The 17,997-nt window shown below is 58.2% G+C and overlaps 2 protein-coding genes across 3 annotated transcripts; both read left to right on the top strand.

Moving 5' to 3' along the window:
• Positions 1–3,591: 3,591 nt before the first annotated feature.
• LOC142421355 (butyrophilin subfamily 1 member A1-like) lies at positions 3,592–13,051 on the top strand. Its single transcript, XM_075526014.1, has 12 exons — positions 3,592–4,150; positions 5,650–5,766; positions 6,376–6,723; positions 6,845–7,123; positions 7,653–7,934; positions 8,566–8,673; positions 9,128–9,199; positions 9,437–9,559; positions 10,402–10,422; positions 10,776–10,796; positions 11,149–11,181; positions 11,838–13,051. The coding sequence occupies exons 1-12, from the start codon at positions 4,123–4,125 to the stop codon at positions 12,515–12,517; spliced, it is 2,112 nt and encodes a 703-aa protein (XP_075382129.1). The 5' UTR covers positions 3,592–4,122; the 3' UTR covers positions 12,518–13,051.
• Positions 13,052–15,176: 2,125 nt separating this feature from the next.
• Positions 15,177–17,690, top strand: LOC142421370 (uncharacterized). Of its 2 annotated transcripts, none has more exons than XM_075526036.1 (3): positions 15,177–15,300; positions 15,784–16,581; positions 16,752–17,690. In XM_075526036.1, exons 2-3 carry the CDS (start codon positions 15,786–15,788, stop codon positions 17,543–17,545), a joined length of 1,590 nt encoding a protein of 529 aa, XP_075382151.1. In that variant the 5' UTR covers positions 15,177–15,300; positions 15,784–15,785; the 3' UTR covers positions 17,546–17,690. The 2 variants fall into 2 exon arrangements, with proteins under 2 accessions (XP_075382151.1, XP_075382149.1); XM_075526034.1 differs by having other exon boundaries at positions 16,749–17,690.
• The last annotated feature ends 307 nt before the right edge of the window (positions 17,691–17,997 follow it).

The raw sequence follows: 17,997 nt of genomic DNA, 5'->3' as shown, positions 1-17,997 counted from the left end.
AGCAGCTCCAGAGCTGCAGGGCTGGGGTCAGAGGCGGTTTCTCCCCCCCCCCCCCCGGGGTGGGGGGGTCCTTACCCCACAGGGGGTAAATCTGCCCTCGGGGCTATTCCTGCCCATTGTGCCAAGCATGGGCCCCATTATCTCCCCAATGGCCCCTCCAGGGGGGATGGCCTTAACCCTTTCCTCCCAGCCAGGAGGCGAAGGAAAACATCCTCGCAGCAGCAAAGAGGGGGGAATATCCTCCCAAACCAGCGGCTTGTACCCCGAAAGGAGTCGCAGCCCCCGCCCCGAAGGCGAACCCTCCTCCCCCAGTTCCCCTTCAGCTCACCCCCTCGGCACAAGGCCACGCACCTGGACGGGGCTTGATGCGGCCGGGAAGAATAAATCTGGAGAAAAGCCTCTACATTTCGTTACTCCCCTCCACCCTTTTAAACCCCGTTGCAAATATACATATATATATATATATAAAATTCTTTGCCCAAGCAGCTTTATTTGGGCTCGTCCCCACTGCCTCCCCTCCTGACACACAGGGGTTGTCCCTGAAATGAAGGAGAAGACGGAGCCAAGGATGAGGATGGCGACGAAGGGAGAAAATAGGGATGCCCAGGAGGTTTCCAAGTCCTGACGGGGGGGAAAAAAAGTCTTAATTCTTCCAGCTGAGAGAGGCAGCAATTTTATTTTCCCCGTGGCGACATCTGCACTTGGCCGTGTGAATCCCCTGCCCAGGCCAAGGCTGGAGAAAGGGGTTTAACACGACTTTAGGACCAGAAGTTTGAAAGCTCATAGAATATTCTATTTTATTATTTATCCCTCCCAAGCTCATTCTTTTCAGCGAAGAATTGGGCAGCCAGGAAAAAAAAAAAATAATAATAATAATCCCGGAAAGGAAATAACTTCAAAAGAATCAACCGTCTACTTCAGACCCTTCTTATAACGTGGAATTAAATCGTCCCAAGCGCTAATAAGAGGAAAGAGGTTTTATAATTTATTTTTAGGCCATAGCTATTGAAATGTTTGTACGGTTTCGGAAAAGCTTTGCCTACGTACGGATATTTCATGTTCCCGGAGAGGAGGACTGGGTTAACGGAGACGAGGGGGATATTTCCTCGGGAACGGAAGGTCCTCCACACGTTACGCGCCCCAAGGTGGGCTCTTGCGCGTCCATCTGAAACCCGAAACACCCGAGCTAAAAGATAAAGGAAAAAACCAGCAGTTTTCTGCCCCAGAGCGGGGGACGCCTGCCTGAACCCCGACTTTCTGCCCCGCTCCTGGCTGGCAGCCTGGGAAAGATCTGGGCTCTGCGCGGGAGGGCGAGAGCCCTCGGCCGGGGGGCGGCGGACCCGCACCTCGCCTCCCCGCGCCCCGGGTTGGACCATTTCCCCCCGATTTGACACCAAAACACGGGTCCGGTGCTGCGCTGCAGGGTGAGGCCCCCGGCTCTTGCCACAGCGCTCGCATCCTCAGAGACCCCGCCGGCGCTGGCTTCGCTCCTCCCGGGCTTCGTCGTCCAGGGCACGAATTTATTCTCGCCAGGCTGCAAAAAACCAAAAAAACAAAAAAAAAATCCCCCCCCCCCAAAGTTTTTCCTCTTTGTTTTACCTGGTTTTTAGCAATTTGGGGATTTTTTTCTGGGGTTCCCCAGGGGCTCAGCTGCCTCCCCCCAGGGATGCGGGGGGAGCCGGGACCGGCAAAGGGCGTTTTGGGGCTGGAGGCACGGAAGATGCTTTACCCCAGGTGGGATCCTGCTCCCAGCTCCATCTCCAGCCCAGTACCACCAGTTTGCTGGGCTAAATGGGACGCAATGGGGCAGGAAAGGGTGTCTGGAGGCCAGCGAGCGGCCCCGCAAAGGGGCTTTGCGACACTCGATCAACCCAACCCCGGCCGGGAAATTTGGGAGAAGTGGGGAAAAAAAAAAAAAGGGGGGGGGGGATCCGACGCCCACCCAGGCAGCAGGAGGAGAGCACGTACCCACCGCCCCTCGCTGCCTTGGGGTGCGGGGGGCCGGGGGGGCCGGGGTCCCCCCTCCAGACCCAGAGGTCCCCGGTTTGGGCGCACGTTGCAGCCCGGGTCGGGTGCGGAGGGACACGGGAAGAGGTCGGAGCTGGGAAAAAAACCAACCGGAGCCAGCCCGGGCTGCTCCAGGATGTTGCCGCCTCTACCAACGTCGCCCCAAAAATCAGGACCCCCCCCCCCCCCCCAAGGTAACGGCGAGGGCAGGAGAACGCCCCGCTGCCCGCCAGCCCCGGGGCCAAAGGGGGGGGACCCCAGTTTGGGCATCCCCCAGGAGCAACTGGGAGAGCTGGGAGCTCCCGCGGCGGGTGGCAGCGGGCTCGGGGGACGCGGGGACGAAGGCGCGGACGCAAGGCGGGTGGGGCAGGCGCGAGGCAGGAAGGGGTTTTGGGGGGAAAAGGGGCAGAAAGGGGAAGTCAGGAGCTGGATGGGGGGGGGGGGGGGGGACACGACCTCCGCCGAACCCCGCCGCTCCCCCCGGCCCCACCACGTCCCCGGCCGCAGGCGCGGGCGCAGAGCGCGGCACGCTCCGCTGACTTGTTGAATATCCCCCATGCATCAAATTTCAGACTATTTTGCTATTTAAAGCGATTTTTTCTTCCACTGTCCCCAAGACACAAAGTGCCCTTGCTCCGTACCTCGCACGCGCGCGTGTATATATATATATATATAATTTTTTTTTTTGCATGCTATTAAAGCCCCCCCGCTTCTTTAAACTCTTTTCATCTAAACCCCACAATTATGGAATTTTCTCTCCAAGGCTGCTTGCTCCCCCCCCAGCAAATTCCCTTGGGAAATCCAGCAGGGAAGCTTCTCCTCTCCCTCTGCTAGTCTGGGCAGCATTCGGGTCCAACCAGGACATCACCCTGAAGAACCCGGCCAAATTTTGAAGCTGGGTCTAACCAGGACACAACCCAGAGGAGCCCGGCCAAATTTTGAAGCTGGGTCTAACCAGGACACAGCCCTGAGGAGCCTACCCAAATTTTGAAGCTGGGTCCAACCAGGACATCACCCTGAAGAGCCTACCCAAATTTTGAAGCTGGGTCTAACCAGGACAAAAGCCTGAGGAGCCCAGCCAAGTCTGGAAGCTGGGTCTAACCAAGACATCACCCTGCAGAGCCTGGCCAAATTTTGAAGCTGGGTCCAACCAGGACATCACCCTGAAGAGCCCAGCCAAATTTTGAAGCTGGGTCTAACCAGGACACAACCCAGAGGAGCCCGGCCAAATTTTGAAGCTGGGTCTAACCAGGACACAACCCTGAAGAGCCTACCCAAGTTTTGAAGCTGGGTCCAACCAGGACATCACCCTGAAGAGCCTGGCCAAATTTTGAAGCTGGGTCCAACCAGGACATCACCCTGAGGAGCCCAGCCAAGTCTGGAAGCTGCGTCCAACCAGGACATCACCCTGAAGAGCCTACCCAAATTTTGAAGCTGGGTCCAACCAGGACACAACCCTGAGGAGCCTACCCGAATTTTGAAGCCGGGTTTAACTGCAAAGCTGGTGCTGCTTCAGGGAAGGAATTAACGTCCGAGGTACCCGAGCAAGGAGCAGGCGGGGCTGAGCACCAGGCACGGCCGCAGGCAGAGCCAAGCCCGGGGGGGATCAGCAAAGCTCCCGGCCGCACACGGACGCTCCTCCGAGGCAGCTTGCAAAAAGACTAAACACCCCAAGGCTGAGCTTAAATTGAGCCCCTGGACCAGGGGCGGGGCTAATCAGGGCTGTTAATTAACTTAATTAATCTCCAGCCCCTTCCAGCCTCAGCTGTTCTCCTTCTCCGGGTGGGGAGGAAAAAGCACTGGGGAGCGATGGGGACCAACGCATCCCCCCAAAAGTTTCCCTGCCGTTTCTCTCATCCCAGTAGCTCCCAGTTCACCACCACCTTCCCAGTCTGCAGGAGGGCAGCAAACGGCCGCAGCGGATCCAGCTCAGGTTGGGGCTTGGGTTCCTGCTGGAGAAGCACCCGGGAGAGCCAAAAAATGCGATAAAAAGCGGGGAAAGACGAGCATTTGCTGGGGACGGAGAAGCCGCTGGGATTTGAGCTTCTCCCACCAAGACGCCGCTTCTCTTCGCTTCCAGGAGCCCCTGACCTCGGCGGAGGGAAACGATTTTTAATGCAAAACGATTCCTTCGGCACCTCACGTCTAATTTTTTTTTATCGCTCTTTCCCTCTTAAATCCTCGGCCCCCTCGCGCTCCCCGTCTCTTCGGTCGTAGCTTTGCCTTCCTTACGCTCAGGTTAATAACCGGGGTTTTTTTTAATTCCCACGTTTTAATTCCCACGTTTAATTCCAATAGTCCCACGTTTAATTCCAATAGTCCCACGTTTCTGGAAGGGAATATACATAGGGAATATAGGGATACGTAATATAGGGAATATAATACTACGTAATATAGGGAATATATCTATCTATACCTACACCTCTATAGGTATCTCGCACGGAGAAGCGGGCCCGCGCGCTCGGCAGCCACGCGCCGGGGCCGGGATGCGCGGCGGAGCTTTGACCTTGAGGTTTTTTGCTTTGCCCTTGGCTGGGAGGAAGCCGCGGCCAGGCTCAGCTCCACCCTCCCTTCTCCGAAAGCCTAAAGCAGGAAGCAGAAGAGGGTTTCCATCTCGGTTGCGGACGTCTTGACGGGCTCCGCTTTTTCTCTTCGCCCACCCAGACCCAAAGTTGGGGGGGACGGGACGGGACCCCCAGCATCGCAGCCAAACCCCCCCCAAGGAGCGATGCTGCCTGCATCCCGGCAGGCGGGACGGGTAGGGCACGGGGCGGGGGACGCCCGGGGTGGGGGACGCCCGGGGCAGGTGGGGTCCCCAGCCTGCGATGGGTGGGGGGTCCCTCCATGGGGCACTCGGGGACCCCCCCAGGACCAGGGGACGCCAGCCCAGGGGTGAAGCTGGGATGGGTGTTGGTTTTTGGGGGAGGGGGGGATTTACGGGGTGGGGGTGTTTTTTTGTTCTTTTTAAGACTGCAGCCTGTTAAACCCTGTCCCGTGGTATCAGGCACATGTCCCCCCCCCCCCCCAAAATGTGACCCCTATGTGACAGCTTCCCCGGGTGTCACCACGTCCTCGCAGCCGTGCAAGACCGAGGAGGGCTTTCCCTCTCCCTATTCCCCCCCCCAAACCCCCTCATTTTAACTCCCAGATTTCCCCCTACGTTTGAAGGGGCACCACAAATCGGGGAAAAAAAAAAAAATCAACTCGCCCCACCCCAAACTTACCCGTTTTTCCCTCCTTTTTCCGCCCCGCTTTGCGGGGAAGCCCCGAGCCCTCGCAGAGTTGTGACAGCAGTGCCTGGCTGCGGGAACAGGAGCATCGGGGACACGAAAACGGGTGGTTTTTTCCCCGTGGATAGGTGGGAAAGGACCACGGAGGAGGGGATCTCCATCCTTGGAGGTACCAACCTCACCCGGACAGGACCCAGAGCCACCCAACCTCCTTGGCCCCATCGGGAGCCGGGCTCTGTCCAGAGACCCCAGTGGTCCCATCCAACCTACTTTTTTTTTTTTACTATTGCCGAGTTCTCCAGGTTTTATCCCGAAAATCCTCTTCCGGTTGATGTTCTCTGCACCACCCTCAGCGTCACGTTAAATTTAATTGATTTTTTCTTTTCCCCCCTCCCTGTTCGTCTTTCCCCAGTGAAACTGGATGGGAAGATGCTGGTTTCCTCATGCTCCTGCCTCCCTCGCATCACCTCTGTCCCAGCTTGGGTCTTCATTTTCTTCTTCAGCTTTCACGTCCGTGAGCTGGACTGCGGTAAGGATCTCCCGTGCTTCTGCTTCTGCCATGACATCCATCCATCCATCGTTATATATATTTTTTTCCCCCCCCCGGCTTGTTACTACTACACAAAAGGTGTTTTTTTTAAAAGTTAGGTGGGATAAATAGCAAGTTCTGGGGACTCGGGGGGGAGAAGTGCCCTGCCAAGAGGTGAGGGTTTGGGGATCCATCATCTCCATGGGTGAAGTTCAAGAGGTAGCTCACTCGTAGACCATCTAAAAAGACCCCAAGCTCCGTCTTCCAGCACTCCCGTGCCCCCAGATCTGCCCTTCCTCCCTCCAGACCTTCTCCCCCATCATTTGTGTAGCTTTCAGGTGGCTTCTTCCTCTCACAAGAGCATTCCCATCTCAGCGTGCTTAACCTCATCTTCTTGGGGTGCTTTCCAGATCCAGCCGTGACGGTACGCTGGGTCCTCGCGCCCACCGTGATGCTCTTGCATGCTTGGTTGACGGTTGCTTCCGGGTGAACCCAACCAGAATCCTTAAAAAAAATAAATTCAGTTATTTGCACAGACGACGTAGCAGCAGAACCGCTTGTGCCCGTGGGTCTCAGGCGTGTCTTCTTCTCACCTGCCACCTTTCACAGCCCAGTTCAGAGTCCTGGGACCCGACCACCCCATCACTGCCATCGTGGGAGAAGACGTCGTGCTGCCTTGCCGCCTCTCCCCCCGCCTGAACGCCGAGAACATGGAGGTGAGGTGGTTTCGGTCCCGGTTCTCCATCTACGTCCACCTCTACCACAGCGGGCAGGACCACTACTCCTCCCAGATGCCCGAATACCAGGAGAGGACAGAGTTTTTGCGAGAGGGCATCTCTGTTGGGAACGTGTCCTTGAGGATCCTCAGGACCAGGCTGAGCGATGAGGGACAGTACCAGTGTCTCATCAAAGATGGGAATTTTTACGAAGAAGCCACGCTGGAGCTGAAGGTGGCAGGTAAAAACCAGGAGACAGGGCTGTCTACCAGACGGACCTCCGGCATGTCCCGTTTGCCCACTACAACTCAGAAATCCCGTTTGGTTTTTCTCTGCTTGGTAGCCCAGCTCCTCGCGAGCAGCTCCTGACCTGCCTGGCCTCAGATCCCTGCAGAACATGGACTGTCCCCATCACCAAACCCCTGAAACCTCCCAGATACAGCAACACCATCCTCTAACCCAGGAGAAACCTCCTGGCTCTCCCAGGTCAACCCTCTCAGACCACAGCCCTGGCTTCATCTCTAGTTGGCTTGCTTCAAAGGAGGTCACGTGGAAGGAGCAGGAGATGACGCAGCCGAACCCAAAGATACATCCCGGTGCACCTTTCCCTGTTAAGGATGTGGTCTCCAAATTGTCCCAAGGTGGGACATGAGCAGACGTGAACATGGGCACCACACGTTTCCCAGCTGGAGAACATTGACCTTGCAGTTGGCCAAGCATCTCCCACGTCCCCGAGACAGGACTTTCCTCCCTAAACCCATCAGGTCTCACCTTGCGTAGTCTGCAGAGGGAACGAGCGTCCTTCTGGGCGGAGATGGCTTCATCTCAACCTGCCATCAGCCTTCTCTTTAGGAGAAGCTGTGCTGCATGGGTTCCGTGATTTCACGGTTGTCTTGTGACTCTGAGGACATCGCTGAGGGTAAATAAATCAGGCTCGGGCTGTCCCCGAAGCTGAAAATTCATGAGGTTTGGGGTTTATTTGAGGAAGGAGGAAACCAAGAATAAACAACATCAATTCCACGCCCAGCTCAGATGGTTTCCATCAGTCTTTCACCAGTGCTGCCCTGACTTTGTGGCTGTGAATGGAAAAAGCTTTGAGAAGGTCTCCTCCGGGACGGCCGCTCAGTTTGGCTGATAGAGGTGGTTTGGTTTCTTTTTTTTTTGTCCCAGTTGCAGGTTCCAGCCCGCTCCTCTCCGTGGAGGATTACCAAGATGGGGGAATCCGGGTGGGATGTCGAGCAACCGGCTGGTACCCAAAGCCTGAGATGCTGTGGAGAGATTTCCAGGGCCAGCAGCTCCCATCCTTCACCCAATCCGACTCCCAAGACCAGAACGGCTTCTTTGAAGTGGAGAAGTCCATCGTCATCCACAGAAACGCAAAACAAAACGTGTCCTGTTCCATCAGGAACACGTTGCTTCCCCAGGAGAAGGGCTCGGCCATTCATATATCAGGTGATTTTTCCACCAGAATGAAAGTTTTAAAAGTCATACCTGGGAAATAAGGGGTTTCTTCCCCTAATTTTATGCACCCAGTCGTTGTTGGCTGCATCTGAGGGGGCTTCTGGGCACGGGGGACCTGTGGCGTCCCCAGATGGACCTTTGGCTGCGGCACTCCATACGTCACGAGCGCGCGATGGAGGAGGAACTGGTTTCCGGACCATCAGGGATCAAATCAGGGATATTCAGAATTTATTTTCTTTTTTTTTTAGTAGAAAGTTGGTTTCAGCGAAACTTTCTTAAGAACCATTGCTAAAGCAGGAACTTTCGATTAAAATTATTAAAAAGCAACCTCAGGTCTAAATATTTCAATAAAGATGCTCAGACAAGACCGAGCACTTACAAGACACCGTTTTTCCTACATATTCCCATCACAGGACACGAAACGCAGAAGCGTTTTAGGATTTTTATGGCGATTTCTTTTCAGTTTTTGTATTTCCCACGGGCTCACGTTAATAAACTACTTTTCTGTAAGAGCGTGACGCCGGCACGCGTTTACGCGCGGCCCCGGTCCCTCCGGCGCACAAGGTACACATACAACTGCCTCCCAGGTTAACACAATTTGGGGATTTTTTTCCCATTCCAGACCCTATTTTCCCAAAGAACTCTCCCTGGATGGCGGCTTTGTTCGCGACCCTGGCTGCCTGCTTCGCGTTGCTGGTCGTCTTCTCTCTTTTTATCTTACGGCTACGAGGTAAGGCTTCAGGAAAGAGCCAGAGGACTTTGGGGCACCCAAGAGGGTTATCTGAGCAGCCAAGACCACGCTGAATGGATGTGGACCTGCTCAAAGGAGGACCAACTGTCCCCAGGCATTTGAGACTCGCTAGAGCTCTCTCCCATTTAAATACTCCAAAAATACCACTCTTTAGGGACCAGCAGCACAATCTCCATCCCCAATAGCTCACGACCTTGACCAGGGCGGCCATCAAAGCCTCTAAAGCAAACCACGAGGATGGGCCGCAAAGGAAGACGAGCTCCAACGCAAGCGAACGTCCTCGTTCCACACCAAAACCCCCCTCCAGCATCAACCAAGCCAAAAAAAGACCCGGTCTTCAGCCAACGCCTCCGTCGCGGGTCACCCCCACGTGACGTAGGTGTGGGAGAAACCTCCCTTTGACCCACACGACGTTCCCTGTTCTTTCTTACAGCCCAACACGCCGCAGAACTCGGTAAGAGACGCTCCTTCCCCCCCGCCCCTTTTGAGAAGGTACGTTTTTGCGGTAGCGAAGGGGGGCTGGGTCTGGCACGCGTGCATCTCCTAAATCTGCTTTTAAAACGGCGTTCGCTGGGTAATTTCACGCCAAGAAGCCACGTGAAATAATTGAGGGGTGGGAAAAGGTTGAACAGATTTAACTTAAGTTCTGAAAACACACCAGAAACCCCACAGAATTGGGAAAATCTCTGCTTTTTTTCCCTTTTTTTAACCAAGCTCTGCCAGTTATGTTATTGACGCTGAGCTTCTACACCGCTCTCCATACCCCAGGCAGACCTCAGCCACCAGCAATTCTCCTGTGAGAAAGGAAACTTCCTCTTACGCTTACTTCTGCTTTTCCTTTCAGAGAAACGCGACGCCAAAATCCGTAAGTAGCGCGGGGTTTCGTTTTGGTGGGGTTTTTTTTTTTTTTTTCCCCTGTCATTAAGGGAAAAAGCAGAGCTGCAGACAGATGCTCGCTTCCTCATGGGCGTTCATAAACCAGCAGGGAGGAAGCGAGAAAAATCGGGGAGCAAATAAAGCGCCCGACTTCATCCGAGTTGGCCAACTCGGGTAACCAACCTTAGGGAAGGGCAAATCTCTTTATTTTTATGTAACAAACCTCTGAGGAGACGGGCGGCAGTTTACGAAGCCCGCCTATAGCACGCACGTTTGTAGTAGTTTAATTATACCCTCGGTGTGGCTTTCGAGGAGAGCTTGGTTTTGGAGGAATAAGATTTTGGAGTAATACAAATAAGCTCTCTTAGTTTTGGAGGAATAAAGTTTTGGAGTAATAAAAAGAAGCTTCCTTGTTGGCAGAAGAATAAAATTCAAATTTGTAGACTTCTCCCCAAAGGCCACCTGAGAACGCAGTAAATCCCCAACTTCTCTTCTTTGCCAAACTAAAATCGGTGGCTTTGACGGCAACGTGGCTAACGAAGAAGCGCCAAGCAAGAGAAGGACCGAGAACCCCTTTTGCTCTTAGAATGAGGCCACGGCACCCACCAAAATCCCACTCTGGGCAATCAGTTTTTCCCCCAAAAAAACCCCCCCTGCATCACCTTCCAACATCAACCCAACCCTTCCTTCAACTCAACTTCCAAAGTCCCAGGCAGGAGAAAAGCAAAAAGGTCTTCAAGCTCCTGGACAAGTTGCCAGCACCAAATTAGCATTTTCTAGCGGTGCCACCTATTTCTTCCTGCTTTTATTTATATTTTTTTCCCCTTCCAGGGGAACGCGATATGGAAATACGTAAGTATTGCTTTGCTTCTTCCACCCACTAAAAGCCTGGGACAGAGGAGAAGACCTTCCCCTAACCCTCTTCGTCCAACTTCACACGAGGTTGAGCCCAACCTCCTGGTGGCACCAACCCCACAAACTCCTTCCAGCCCATCGGGGTGCCCAAAAATCCTTCCTTCAAGCCAGAGCTCCCTCGCATCCGCTCTCCCCTCTCTGGGCAGATTTTGGAGGCCTAGCACCATAAAAGGACCTCTTACCAGACCCTTGGCTTTGGTGGCTACCTAGGGGTCAAAGTATGAGGTTTTGACCCCCCAAAAGCACGTGTTTTTATGAAAAACATTTTTTTTTTTCCTTTTCTTTTGCAGAGAAACACGCTGCAGACCTGCGTAAGTTTGATCCTTGCTCTTCCCCCAGCCCCGTGGTCTTTCAAGCGGCACATATTTTTTGGGGGGGGTGGGTGGGACGGCTCTTGCTCAGTTTTATTACCAAGACCCCACTACCTCCGATTGCAAAACACTTTAAAAACACTTTAAAAAAAAAAAAAAAGAATTGGACCAGAAAGGACGTCCCGGTTCCCATTTCGATGCACTTACGCTGTAAAATAAATTAAATTTGAGTATATGAAACCGAAGCATGCCCAGGACCGGTCTGCAGCCATGAGGGCCACCACCCCAACTCACCCCGCACCCCCTCCCCGTGGCAGAGGACCCGCTTGCGATCACATCTCTTTGGTTTCAGGGTGGAGAAACACCATCGTCCCGGTGGAAGAAGGTACCTGGGTCTCGTGCTTGGCCCCTCCATGGGTCTCTTCCCCCGTGCTGCTGGGGGGAGATGGATAAGTTGAGGGCTGAGCCTCAACAACCCAACTGCGCTGACGCTTTCTGCTTCCTTTTCCCACTAAATAAGCGTTTTTCTGGGGGGGGTTGGGCTGTTTCTGAAGACCGAGGGTCTTGACGCCCAGCATAGCGAGCGTGGAAGCCGGTGGTAGAGGAGGTACGGAGCTGGGACGCTCTCAGCCAAACTCCCCCGGGAAGAGGGCTGCAGGATGGGGAAACTCATTGCGTCTCCACCCAGGGTGATGCTCCCGGTTCCTCCCCAAGAGGTAGATCCAGATGTTTAACGAGGCTCCTCCTAAATTAATTGGGTTTGGGTCCATTCTCTGCCCTGGCGCAGAGCAGCCCACATCCACACCGCAAGGTCTCTCAGCTCCCGAAACGGGGCAGCCACATCCTGACCAGCGCTTGGCCAACGTGGTCTCCCAGAGGAGGCATCACCTGGCTGGAGCTAGCAGGAGATAGGACCAAGCTCTGGCACCAAGCGCTGAGCACTTAAGGTCCCACAAAACGTTTCTCCAAGGGGAACCAACCTTAGGAGACCCCAAAGGCAACGGGGGGGTCTTCAGCTGAGCTCTCCCCCTCTCCCTGCAGTGCACGTCACGCTGGACGCAGACACGGCGCACCCCCAGCTCATCCTCTCGGCGGGCGGGAAGAGCGTACGGCGCGGGGACACGCGGCAAGCCGTGCCAGATAACCCCGGGAGATACGACACCTACCACTGCGTCCTCGGCCAGGAGGGATTCGTCTCGGGGAGATACTTCTGGGAGGTGGACGTGGGGACGGAGGACGGAGGGGTCTGGGCGATGGGGGTGGCCAAGGAGTCCATGAAGAGGAAGGGGTGGATCAACCCAGCTCCTCAAGATGGGATCTTGGCTCTTTTCCACTGCGGGGGCAAGTATTGGGCTCTGACCTCCCCTGACCACACAGCTCTTGCCCTCACCCAGATGCCCCGGAGGATCAGGGTTTACCTGGACCTTGAGGGACAGCAGGTAGCCTTCTTCAACGCTGACAACCAAGAGCTGCTCTTCACCTTCCCGCTGGCCCCACTGAGCGGGGAGAGGATCCGGCCCTGGTTCCGCGTGGGGCCGATCGCCCAACTCAACCTGAAGTCGCCTCCTTCGCCCCCACGCGTCCCCAGCGTGGAGGAGCCTCTGCTCCCTTCGTGCTTCCCCCTGCAGAGCCTCCCTACGGGGCGACGGGCCCCGCACGCGCCGGAAGCGGGACACGACCAAGATGGGGAAACCCACGCCACCGTCCACAAGCAGCCGTGATCGATGCTCAAGACCCCTCCGGTCACCTCGCACCACCACGGTGTCCCCAGACTCTCCCAGTTAAGCCATGGGGGCATCTCCACCTGAGCAGAGCTATCCCCGCCCCTTCTTGCGGAGCTCGCGGTGGCAAAGACGCATTTGTCTTCTCCTAAGGTGACGTCTCCAAGCGAGCGGCTCGCTCCTAGAAGTCCTCGTCCTTCAGCTACGGGCAGAGTCCAAGCCAACAAGGGTGTTGGGACCCAAGGGTGTCAGAACCCACCTGAGATACGGAAAGGAAAACCTGACGGTGCCAACACCAAGACGAGAGCCTGGGAAGAAGGAGCTGCGCGGCTCCGCCCTTCTCTTTTCCACTTTATCTCCGGTCCCTAAAATCTCGGGAAACGTGGCCAGTTTAAGGGGGGGGGTGGTCTCCGTTGCGCCGTTCCCGCAGCACGAGGATTCACGGTGCTCGGTTCCTGGTGTCCACCTCCTCCCCGGGTGCTGCAATATGCTCAACACGTATTTACCAAAGATGCTATTTCAATAAAAATTCTCTCCTTGACGCTTTTGGGGGTTATGGGATGGGGAGGAGGGGTCCTGCAGAGCAGCCGGGTTCAGCCGAGGGTCCAGATCATCAGGTGGATCCACAGGGATGGGGCAGAGCCAGGGTCAAGCCAGGAACCAAGGCTGCAGGTCAGGAGGAACCCCAGGCCACCAGCCAGCCTTGGCCAGGGCTCCTCCAACAGGGTGGAGGACCCTGGGTTGGACTTAAATATAGCCCTTGGGCCATCAGCTGGTCCTAGGTGGGGCTGCTCAGGGTCATTAATGCTAATTAGCACCCTCGCGGTCCTGACGATGCTGCCTGGTGATAGGGTTGCGTCTCCTGACCCTTCTGCTGGTGACACCTGAGCCCTGTAGGCATCTCCAAGGGGTCCACGTCCCATCGCCACGCGCGCCCTCCACGCACGGTGCAGCTGAAGGGAGCTTCTCTTTTTCTTCGGCTTTCGGCTGCGCCGAAGGACGTCGGCAGCAAAGCCCCCGCCTCCCCTGGCAGCGGCTTTTCAACCCAAAATCTCACCGACCGCCACTAAATTTACGGGCGCTGGGGGAAAAAACCGCAGCAGACGCCGGTTCTCCCTTCCTGTCACCCATTTCTTCACCCAAAGATGGGTCAAGAAACCCAACGATGGGCTGCACCCACCTGGGCTCGCTGAGCCCCTGGGAGATGCTCCCCCAGGGGTGATGTTCTCCATTGGAGGACGCTCTCCTGGAGGTGATGCTCCCCCAGGGGTGATGTTCTCCATTGGAGGATGCTCTCCTGGAGGTGATGGTCCCCCAGGGGTGATGTTCTCCATTGGAGGATGCTCTCCTGGAGGTGATGGTCCCCCAGGGGTGATGTTCTCCATTGGAGGATGCTCTCCTGGAGGTGATGGTCCCCCAGGGGTGATGTTCTCCATTGGAGGACGCTCTCCTGGACGTGATGGTCCCCCAGGGGTGATGTTCTCCATCTGAGGATGCTCTCCTGGAGGTGATGGTCTCCCAGGGATGATGTTCTCCCTTGGGTGATGGTCACCCAAGGATGATGATCCCCTGGGGGTGACACTCTCCTGTGGGTGATGGTCACCCGAGGATGATACCCTCCCAGGGATGATGCTCACCCCAGGGGGGATGCTGCTTTCTCTTGGGGGATGCTCCCGCAGGGGTGATGTTCTCCGTTGGGGGATGCTCTCCTGGAGGTGATGCTCCCCCAGGGATGATGCTCTCCCTTGGGTGATGGTCACCCGAGGATGCTGCTCCCCCATGGGTGATGCTCCCCCACGGGTGATGCTCTCCCACGGGTGATGCTTCCCCGGGGATGATGGTCTCCCTTGGAGGATGCTCTCCTGGAGCTGATGCTCCCCTGTGAGTGATGCTCTCCCATGGGTGATGCTCTCCCACGGGTGATGCTCTGCCTTGGGTGATGCTCTCCCTTGGGTGATGCTCCCCTGGGGACGATGCTCTCCCACGGGTGACGCTTCCCTGGGGATGATGTTCTCCCTTGGAGGATGCTCCCCCACGAGTGATGCTCTCCCATGGGTGATGCTCCCCCAGGGACGATGCTCCCCCAGGGGTGATGCTCTCCCGTGGGTGATGCTCTCCCACGGGTGATGCTCTGCCTTGGGTGATGCTCCCCTGGGGACGATGCTCTCCCTTGGGTGACGCTTCCCTGGGGATGATGTTCTCCCTTGGAGGATGCTCCCCCACGAGTGATGCTCTCCCATGGGTGATGCTCCCCCAGGGGTGATGCTCTCCCACGGGTGATGCTCTGCCTTGGGTGATGCTCCCCCGGGGACGATGCTCTCCCACGGGTGACGCTTCCCCGGGGACGATGCTCTCCCTTGGAGGATGCTCCCCCAGGGCTGATGCTCCCCCGGGGACGATGCTCCCGCACGGGTGACGCTCTCCCACGGGTGACGCTCTCCCACGGGTGACGCTCCCCTGACGATGCCGCCGTCCCGAGGGTGATGCCACACCCGCCGGGGGGGGGGGGGTGGGTGTTGACGCTGCTCCCCCCGCACCCCGATCCCCTCCAAGCGACGGAGGGGGGGATGCCCCAGCCCCCCCCCCCCCCCCCCTTCCCAGCACCCCCCCTCCCCGCCCGCCCCCCCCCCCCCCGCCCGGCTCGGCCCGGCTCGGGGCCGGTTGCAGCCCGGCTGCCTGTGCGGAGGCACAGGAAGGGGCTGGGACAAGGCCGAGCCGCCGCGGCGGAGGGAGGGGGCGGCGGCGGCGGCGCTGGGGACCCCCCCCCCCGGCTCCGCGGGGCGGTGGGGACCGACGGGGGGGGGTTGGGGGGGGGGGCACATCCCCTGCATGGGTCTGTCCCCCCCCTTCGTGGAAAACCCCTTTTCCCCCCCTTTTTTTTTTTTTTTTTGGGGGGGGGGGGGCAAAGCTGAAGCCACCCCAGAAGCAAGCGCTAAGGGGGGGGGGGGCTGCATGCGGGCAGGGGGGGTCGGGCAGGAGCGCAGGCAGGGAAACGCCGGAGCGATAGGCAAGGGTGGTGGGAAGGTCCCTTCTCCTGGCCGGTGGCCCGCGGAGCCGGGGGGGTCTCCTTGGGGATGCGCCCCCCCCCCCCCCCCGCTCGGATGGGGGGCGGACCCCCCGTGGGTGGGGGTTCCACCCATGCCACGGCGTCGCCCACGGGGCCGCTTGGCCAAGAGCTCCTCGTTAGCGGGGCTTTGCGACCAGGCGCGTTGACGAGCGGCCGCGAGGGCGTTGGTGACCCCCCCCCCTCCCCGTTGTCCCCGCAGGTATGGGGTGGACGAGGAAGGAGAACCCCGAGAAGGTGGGGGTGAAGGTGGAGCGAGAGATGGAGGCGGTGGAGGGCGATGCAGAAGATGAGGAGGCAACGCGGGACGAAGGCTGCGAGAACTGGAGGGCGGGAGCCGGGGAGAGGTGGGGAGAGGCCAGCGAGCACGGGAATGGGGATGGTCGGAGCGAAGGCGAGTCCCGGGCGAGACCTAAATCCAAGCGGAGGCCCCACAAATGCGAGGAGTGCGGCCGGATTTTCAACTGGAGGAACCACCTCGTCCGCCACCAGCGCCTACACACGGGCGAGAGGCCCTACAAGTGCTCCGTCTGCGGGAAGGGCTTCAACGACGGCTCCCCGCTGCTCATCCACGAGATGCTCCATCGGGGCGAGAAGCCCTACAAGTGCTTGGATTGCGGGAAGAGCTTCAGCCAAAGTTCCCACCTCATCTCCCACCAAGCGGTCCACACCGACGAGAAACCCTACGTCTGCCCCGACTGCGGGAAGAGCTTCGCCCGGCAGCAGTATCTCCTCATGCATCGCCGCGTCCATACGGGCGAGAGGCCCTACGAGTGCCGGGATTGCGGGAAGAGCTTCCGGAAGAGCTCCGACCTGGTCCGACACAAGACGGTCCACACGGGCGAGAAGCCCTTCAAGTGTCCCGTCTGCGGGAAGGGTTTCACCCAAAACTTCCGCTGCAACGCCCATAAGAAGGTCCACAGCAAGGACGGGGTCGACCAGCCGACGCCTCCATCCCAGGACAGCCGGCAGAGCAGCCGTGAGAGCACGGTTCCACCAGGTAACCTTGACTTACCCCAAGTCTTCGCTCCGTCCCCCGGTTTGGGTCCATCCCTGACACCCTGGGTGCAGGTGGGTTGGTGCATGGGGTAGGAAGGTCCTTGGGGTGCGGAGGAGGCCCCCGGTTTTCCACGTGGGATGTCACGTCTCGGCCCCCTTCTCTATCAGCAGGTGACGGTGGCCACCAGGAGGAGAATTCCCAGCCCGGAGCCTCCCAGCAAGGAGAACCGAACGGACCCAGCTTGGGGACGGAGAAGGGGGATGGATGTTGGGGTCCTGAGGAGGACGAAGGCCGAGGAGAGCAGCCAAGAGCGGCGTCCCGGCCCGGTGAGAGGCAGGAGCAGTCGCGTCCTCGTGAGGACGTCTCGGAGGACCCCAAGGCGACGGCCTGTGCCGAAGAGCGGGCGCACGAGTGCCGGAAGACCCTCGACTGTAGGAGCAGCCTGAGCCAGGAGCAGCAGCTTCACCCCCAGGAGCAGCCCCACAGGTGCCCCCCATGCGGGAAGAGCTTCAGCCCCAGCTCCCACCTCACGTCCCACGAGCAGGTCCACCGGTCGGAGAAGCCCGACGAGCGTCCCGGCGCGAGGATGAGCCCGGAGCTCTTCCCCCAGAGCCCACGCAAGGCGGAGAAGTCCCATCTCTGCTCCGAGTGCGGGAAGAGCTTCACTCGGAGGTTCAACCTCAAACTCCACAAGAAGCTCCACACCGGGGAGAGACCCCACAAATGCCCCGAGTGCGGCTTGAGCTTCACGAACACCTCCCACCTCATCGTCCACCAGCGGATCCACACCGGGGAGAGGCCCTACAGATGCCACGTATGCGGGAAGGGCTTCACCATGAGCTCCAAATGCCTGGAACACGAGAGGACCCACACGGGAGAAGCTCCCTACCGATGCTCCGAGTGCGGGAATTGCTACAGGACCAAGGTCTCCTTGGTGTCCCACCTGAAGGTGCACGTGGATTAGGAGGCAGGAGGAGCCGGTTGTGACCCGCTGGGACCGGCGCCCGCTCGCTCCGCCTGAAGATGGGCTGCGAGGTCCCCCGGGACGTGGGGGTGGAGACCCCGGGGCTTTGCCAGACCTTCCCGGCGACGGGGAGAGGGGCTGAGGAGAGACCTCGGGCGGTCCCACCCGGAGAGAAGCCGTTTCTCGGCCCGGCCGAGGGGCCCGGCCCGCTTGCCAGGCGAGGAGCGCGGTGGTCCGCGGCTCCGTCGAGGCGGTCCTCACCGCAACGGCCGTGCCCGTCCCCGTCCCCCGCCCCGGGGGGTGCCGGTCCTCCGGCGCGAGCACGGGCGCCCGAGGAGGACGGAGGACGACGTTCGCGCCCGAGGAGGAGGAGGAGGACGTTCGCCAGCGCGCCTTCCTCCCCTCTTCGGGGCGGTCCTGGGCCAAAAAAAGGCGGATTTGAGTCGGTCTCC

This window comes from Mycteria americana, chromosome 29 (genome assembly GCF_035582795.1).
Source record: "Mycteria americana isolate JAX WOST 10 ecotype Jacksonville Zoo and Gardens chromosome 29, USCA_MyAme_1.0, whole genome shotgun sequence".
Taxonomy (NCBI): Eukaryota; Metazoa; Chordata; class Aves; order Ciconiiformes; family Ciconiidae; genus Mycteria; species Mycteria americana.
The sequence above is the reverse complement of the archived record's forward strand: the minus strand, read 5'-3'. Positions and strand labels throughout refer to the sequence as shown.

Excerpts from the sequence above, each read along its gene's own strand:
- LOC142421370 (XM_075526034.1), top strand. The coding sequence starts at position 15,786 with ATGGGGTGGACGAGGAAGGAGAACCCCGAGAAGGTGGGGGTGAAGGTG. Across the intron at positions 16,582-16,748 it reads TGAGAGCACGGTTCCACCAG|CAGGTGACGGTGGCCACCAG; the intron begins GTAACCTTGACT and ends CTTCTCTATCAG.
- LOC142421355 (XM_075526014.1), top strand. The coding sequence starts at position 4,123 with ATGCAAAACGATTCCTTCGGCACCTCAC. Across the intron at positions 6,724-6,844 it reads GCTGGAGCTGAAGGTGGCAG|CTCCTGACCTGCCTGGCCTC; the intron begins GTAAAAACCAGG and ends CCTCGCGAGCAG. Across the intron at positions 7,124-7,652 it reads GGTCTCCAAATTGTCCCAAG|TTGCAGGTTCCAGCCCGCTC; the intron begins GTGGGACATGAG and ends TTTTTGTCCCAG.